General features: G+C 42.5%; 1 protein-coding gene across 4 annotated transcripts in view; it reads right to left on the bottom strand.

Moving 5' to 3' along the window:
• hspa12b (heat shock protein 12B) overlaps positions 1–7500 on the bottom strand; it is a 31254-nt gene that overhangs the window by 15808 nt on the left and 7946 nt on the right. For all 4 annotated transcript variants that reach the window (XM_084043666.1, XM_084043669.1, XM_084043667.1 and 1 more), the window contains 5 exons: positions 4489–4552; positions 3376–3458; positions 2267–2391; positions 1870–2056; positions 325–429 (listed from right to left, as the gene is read on the bottom strand). In XM_084043666.1, the coding sequence (XP_083899792.1) occupies positions 325–429; positions 1870–2056; positions 2267–2391; positions 3376–3458; positions 4489–4552 (564 nt within the window). The remainder of the gene's footprint in view (positions 1–324; positions 430–1869; positions 2057–2266; positions 2392–3375; positions 3459–4488; positions 4553–7500) is intronic.

Below are 7500 nucleotides of genomic sequence, written 5' to 3'. Positions count from 1 at the left end.
GTTTTTAAATTGTTGAAGATTTAAAAACAGTCTTTTGAACATTTATGAAAATGTCTATCTAGTATGACCAAACGGTTGAAAGTGGTTGAGAAGCAGCCTAGAACTAGGGTATTAAATAGAGAAGAACCTAATATGTAATTTTTACCGTGACCTCGATTGTGACCTTGACTTTTGACTCAAAGGCTAATCATCTCTTCAGAGCCTACTGACCATTCCCACCAAGTATCATGAAAATATTCTAGATTTTTACCTTGACCTTGACTGTGACCCTGACCCTCACCAAAAAATGAATCATCTGCCATGTGTGAAAGTCATGGATTGTACCTTGAGGGCGTGTTCCCTGAAGAAGCGCAGGGCATGAGCGAACACCTCAATAGCACGGACCTTCTGGCCATTGACAGACTCCAGCTCCGTCTCCATGGTGAGGTCCTGTGGCGAACACAGACACAACTGCTGAAAACTGCTGCAAAAGGATGGAATGAAAGAAGAGTGCCGGTCATTTTAGGTTGTATGTTTGATGTGTCGCTAATCACTCACCAACATACAAAGGAATGTTGAATATTTCCAGATCTGCCCCTCTTGTCCATTCTGCAGACCCCTTGCAGCAGCATAATGGGAGAGTGTGTAAGAGTGAAAAGCGCCCATTTTAACAGATGCAAAGTCTGTTTTTTTTCTACTAGTACTCATTGTGGAGTCTCATGATACTCAAACATGTGCTGAATGTCCCGCATAAGCTACCGTTCATGCAGAAAGACATGACGCTGGTTGCTTGTTTCTCTCACAGAACCTGGTGTGTGCCAGATTTTGTGAGAGAATGTTGTTAATATAGACGATTTTCACTCTTACACACGTCTCCCATTATGCCGCTGCAAGGGGTCTGCAGAATGGACAACAGGGGCAGATCTAGAAATATTCAACGTTCCTTTGTATGTTGGTGAGTGATTAGCGACACATCAAACATACAACCTAAAATGACCAGCACTCGCCTTTAAGTCCCTTACCTTATCTTATCCCTGATGTCTTTAACATCTTACCATCACCACTGAATGATTGTCTTTGCCATTGATTTCAAGATTTCATTCATTACTTTTAAGGCAAAGCTTGGTCCTTCATCACAGACCCTTATTTAACCCCTTATGAACAGGAGAGCAGCCTGAGATCCTCTTGTAGGACCCTTCTGGTCGTTCCAAAGTCGAGAGCAGTGGTTTTCACACTTTTTGTGTCCAAAGCACACCAATGGTTAAGTCAAAATATTAAAGGCACACATGTATTATAGCTGAAATAGCAGATCTACGAGCTCACAACGCATTGTGTGATGCAATGCGTTGTGAGCTTGTAGATTGGCTATTTTAGAGTATAGAATTTCCCTCTGTATTGGTAATTGAGTAAACAGAAAGTACTGAGTGATATGATATATTTATTACAAAAGGCGATCAGCCTACTCCACCAGATCCCCTGGATTTTAGAATGACCTGCAAGTAATACCTATGTTGAATGCACTTATTGTAAGTCGCTTTGGATAAAAGCGTCTGCTAAATGACTGTAATGTAATGTAAAAGTTCTGTGCTCTCTTTTAAATAACTTCACTAAAACACACATTGCTATGCGTTTTGACCTTGTAGATCTGCTATTTTTATGCTATAATTGAATACATTTTTAATAATGTCAATTTCCAAAGTTAGTGGTAACTAAAAGTTTTCAAATAATTGTAGTGGAGTAACAATTTTAATATTGGATTAGACGTAGTGGAGTAGAAGTATTATATAGTATTGAAAAAGAATTGACATACTCAAGTAAAGCACACCAGAATTGTACTTAAGTATGGTACTTGAGCAAATGTACTTAGATAGTTTCCACCACTGCTCTTACACTGGCACTATGTATCTTCATCTTGAACTTGTCAAAGTAGAGCCAGTGCTGGGCCTCGTCTGGGTCCAGGTCATGGTAGCTGTCACGGGCCGCAAAACCAAAGCTGTGGAAGCGTAGCTCAGGAGTCAGCAGCAGACACGTCGGGCTCTTCTGATTGGCCACGCCTGGGTCCCCGCCCTCCCAGCGCCTGTGCGGATTGGAGGAGAGAGCCGTCAGAGAGCCGTCAGTCAACATAGAATGGAATAGAATGCAACATAATTCAGCCTAAAAGAAATGTGCAAATGTGTGTCTGAATGTCAAATTGCATTTGGAGCTTGTGGCACACCCACACATGCACAGACATGCACGCACGCACGCACGCACACACGCATGCACGCACGCACACACAGACTCTTACTTCATCATGTGTATGGCCTCTGGGTCCTGTGTGAAGCTAAAAGCATAGCCACTGGAAGTGGTTCCAAAGTCTATCGCCACGACAACAGAGAAGGGACAGGCCATCCTGGGTCTGAGCTCTACCCTCTGAGAGAGAGAGAGAGAGATAGAGAGAGAGAGAGAGAGAGAGAGAGAGAGAGAGAGTGAGACAGACAGACAGACAGACAGACAGACAGACAGACAGACAGACAGACAGACAGACAGACAGACAGACAGACAGACAGACAGACAGACAGACAGACAGACAGAGAGTGTACAGTACCAGCACCAAGCCACCAACCACAGTCATAAGGAAAAACACAAAACAATCTAGACTGTATTCATAAGTGAATTTGTGCAAACAAACCAACATCTAGAACCTTTTCCCCATAAAAAGAAAACAGTACTTTGCTGCCTGGGTGGGATCCATGTCCTAGAAAGGATGTGGCAGTTGCAGAACAACCCTTACAGTACATTCTTCAATAATGACTAGTTTCTATGAATGGACACGAGCTACTGTAGAATTAGCACAACTTAATTTCAGTTTAGTGTGGAGAGATGCTCTCCTTTCCTCTCCTCTCCTCTGCTGTCTCTGTGTTTGTATTCAGTCAATGGGAAACATTTATCTGTTATTTTCTGTGTTCGCAGCGTGACGCGTTGTGAGCTTGTCAATCTGCTATTTTCTGCGAAAGCCTTCCTCAATCCCCACAATAAGGATTCTGGGGTTTAAGTGGTTGAAGCCTTTTGCAAAAATGTCCTTTGACATAAACTAATGGCACTACTGGTGCTGATGTGTAAGTTTCTCTGTAGTATGTGGTGTAATTACAGGTACATTTAAACTGTAGTCAAAGTGTAATGATAAACCACTAATTGATGAGTGGATGTGGTCTGGAATCAACTCTTTAAGACCACTATATAAAGAAACATAATAAGAGGGTGTGTCAAAATGTGTTTGGGGAGGTGTTGGTTTTATTTGTGTGCCAGTACACACAATTGTGTGTGTGTGTGTGTGTGTGTGTGTGTGTGTGTGTGTGTGTGTGTGTGTGTGTGTGTGTGTGTGTGTGTGTGTGTGTGCGTGCGTGCGTGCTTTACCAGTGAAGGAGAGGGTGTGAGGGGGGCGATGCCACATTCATTTCTGGCTGTGGCAGGAGAGGAAGGAGTTGATAGGTCATCACCTGAGAAAGAGAGCGAAAGACAAGACAGACAGACAGACAGACAGACAGACAGACAGACAGACAGACAGAGAGGAGCAACACAGAAACACTTTGATAAACAAAAAGACATGGATTTGTATTGGAAAAAGTCTTAAACTGATATTTTCAGTTAATGTGCTCACCTAAGCCCTATTTTATACTTCATCGTACGACATGTCATGTGGAAATAGCAAGAACAGGCAATCTACAAGGTCACAACGCAGCATTGTGGTGCAACGTGTTGTGAGCTTTTAGATTGTCTATTTCTGAAAGGTTTTTGAAATGTTTAGCATTTTTGGGAAACTTAGGGAACATTTTCGCCTAACCTCACCAAACCAAACCCACGCCTAAATTTAACCACACCCTAAGCTGTAGCTGATGCACCCTGTATGCAACTGTGGAAAAACCTATATCCCACAGAAAGAAATATTACTGTTCTGTCATCAGCAAATGGTACACACACACACGCACGCACGCGCGCGCGCACACACACACACACACACACACACACACACACACACACACACACACACACACACACACACACACACACACACACACACACACACACACACACACACACACACACACACACACACACACACACACACACACACACACACACACACACACACAGATGGACAGATATCAGTAGCAACATAGTAAGTAATCGGGCAGTTCAGGAATGACTTGAATCAGGAATTCCAAGTTTAGCGTGCATCCCAAGATTCATGGTTCCCCAATGTCTTCCTGTTGACCCTGGACTGACATTGTGCGACGTGTGCCTTTTCCAGAGCCTCATCTCATCGTCATGGAGATTACAGACCCGGACCCTTGAGGTGCGGGTAGCGGATACGCACAACTCAACGGACTCTCCGTGCAATTAGGAATGATTGGAATGTTATTGGAATGTTGAACTTGTGACTAATATTCCCGAGTGGGAGTCAGCATGGAAAGGTCAGTCTGTCCACGCCCTGTCTGCATATACTGTACATGTCTCTGTGTATCTCACCCGGTATCTGTAGGCTGTTGGTGTCTGGCTGCAGTCCATCAGCCATCTTTACAGGAGCCAGGGTCTGGGAACAAATGTTACATCACATATCAGTCAGATCAGAATTTAAATAGTAATATAACTTTTATTTATTTATTTTATTTGAATAATTACTTTATTATTTCTTTGTTACTGTTTTATTCTCTTACTGCCACAAGGCTATGTTGAGGAATGTTCTTGTGCTCAAGATGTAGCAATACAAATCTTGAACCTTGAATTTGGTATTTATTTCTTCTCATCTCATCTCATCGCAGGGAATGAAAACCCAATTAATCTAGTTTACCTGACATTCCTCCATTCAGTTCTAAGCTAAAAGTAAGCCATTTTGTATCTTGTGTGGACTAGGAAATATGCAATTTCCATATACTAATAGTGAAATTAATTCCAAAATGCTTTGGAATTTCCATATAGAAATGCGCACATTGGACCGCCCAACACATTGGACTTCGCCCCTTGTCAATACCTTTAAGACAGACTCATGATAAGACAAGCTAGAGGTGTGCCTAGTTTAGCCGCTTGGCCACTGTTTGAGTCTAACCCTAACATATCAGGCCTGTCTTCCCTGATGAGATCCTTGAACTGGTGTCATCTATACAGTAAAACACCAACCACCTGTCCACTAGACCCTATACCCTCTTCAATCTTAGCTGGTCTGACCACTTTTTCATGCCAAGGACCCCCAAATTGATGTGTATTTGGCCAAGGACCCTCATCTGAAAATATGGGGGTGCCAGGGATCCCCATACAAGATTTGTGTTATCAAAACGTTTTAAAATGTTCAAACTTTTCCACATTTTTCAAAATGTTCTGAAAATAGCAGATCTACAAGCTAACAAAACGTAGCGATGCGACGCGTTGTGAGTTCATAGATCGGCTATTTTCAAATAGCCAATGTATATACGTAGGTTTAAAGCAGTTAAACTGATTTTGATGCCATATTAACACATTTTGCTGGGGACCCCCTGAAGCCCCCTCAAGGACTGGGGGTTCCTGAACGCCACTTTGAGAAGCACAGTTCTAGACCCTTGCCCCTGCCCCTGACTTGAGGTTGTTGTATTGATGGTGGTTATCAATGGGAGTTCATTCATTATTACCAGCATCATCAACACATCCATAACCTCAGGCTGCGTCCCATCTATCTTGAAGTTAGTCTCTCAAGACAGACTGGTCGCTCACACAATTTTCAATTGCTTACCCCCCCATTTCTGCTTCGTCTTTGCAGTCGCATAAATGAGGGTGCCTTACTGTAATATTTTAAAATATATTTTCGTGAATGGAAATGACAGCTTCCTGTGCGGGACGTTTAGGAGGCAGAAGTAGCCTACACACTCTGTAGCATTCAAAGAGTGTGGAAGAGTTGTCTGGCTTCATTATGTTACTACAGACTGGTATCGCTCCTTTTGTTACTTTTCAAAACTCCCAAATGAGTTGTTTCTAATAATCTCTTTCTCCATCTCTCACACAATAACCTCTGGAATTCAACTGGCAGCACGTTTGCACAGTGGTTAGCACTGTTGCCTCACAGCAAGAAGGCCCTAGGTTCAGACCCCAGCAGGGAGGCTTTCTGTGTGGGGTTTGCGTCATACAGTAGATACACATACATACATACCGCATTGACTTTTGCTACTCATTGGAGAGATGCGTAATGCATGTACTGTACATATAGAAGTCATGTCTATAGAAGCAGTCTCTCCACAATTAAAATCATCGTAACTCACTGAATTCTCAACCGAGTTTCATTAGTTGGGTTACAATCTGGGAACCCATTATTTTTCTTTTCTTTTTTTAAATTTGAGATGAATCTGTCTTGAGAGATTAGTTGGGTTATGATATAGGATAATTGATTAAATAAAACCATTCGTTTTTTTTTATACCAAAACACCTTTTCTTACTTAAATAGTCACAGTAATGATTAAAATTCGGATTATTATTTTTTTGTCTCACGTACTTACAGTATACGATATATACAGTATATTTTGTCGCAAGCTGCCCCTCTTAACATGGTGGTGGCATGATGTACGTCCCCACTCCCCAGTGGCCATAAGACGTCTACGTATTTATGACTATGGTTTGCATGTTCTCCCCGGACACACCGGTTTCCTGTGGCTGCTCACTGCTTCTACGGTAAGTACTGCAGTTATGATGGGTCAACAATGTAGAGGACGAATTTCCCTGAGGGGAAAATAAAGTATACCATGACTAGTAGTCAGGAATGAATTGTCTTCGGTGAACAAAGTAATATACTGCTGTTCTCTCATAACATCTGTAGAGAATAAGCGAGATTTGTTTTGTTTTTTATCTAACCACAGGCTTACAGTATACTGTACAGGGTTGCAAAGATGTATCACATTCCCTGCGCAAACAAGGTCAACCAACCTGCATGTTATGGACAACATGCATGGAAATACTTTATTGATGCAAATCCATTTATAATTCTTTATATAGGCTATACAGCACTGAATGAGGTAAAGAACTATTCCAGTGGTGTTCCTGAGAGAACAACATGGTACTGTACAACACATAACTCCTGCACAATACTGTGTCAGGATACAGACACCAGTAGTGAGCCACTGTGTGTGTGTGTGTGTGTGTGTGTGTGTGTGTGTGTGTGTGTGTGTGTGTGTGTGTGTGTGTGTGTGTGTGTGTGTGTGTGTGTGTGTGTGTGTGTGTGTGTGTGTGTGTGTGTGTGTGTGGGTGTGTGTGTGGTGTGTGTGTGTGTGTGTGTGTGTGTGTGTGTGTGTGTGTGTGTGTGTGTGTGTGTGTGTGTGTGTGTGTGTGTGTGTGTGTGTGTGTGTGTATGCGTGCGTGCATGTGTGCATGTGTGTGTGTTGGGTTACAGTGGCCTGCTGGGTACTGATTGGATCAGTCAGTCTGTGATGTGAAACCCACTTCAATAACAAACTAAACACACCACTGCAATGAAACAAAGATGTGTTTGTTTGACTGTGCGTGTGTGTGCGTGTGTGTGTGTGT

Source organism: Gymnoscopelus microlampas (genome assembly GCF_963454915.1).
Source record: "Gymnoscopelus microlampas genome assembly, chromosome: 19".
Lineage (NCBI taxonomy): Eukaryota > Metazoa > Chordata > Actinopteri > Myctophiformes > Myctophidae > Gymnoscopelus > Gymnoscopelus microlampas.
This window is presented reverse-complemented; position numbering and strand designations above follow the sequence as displayed.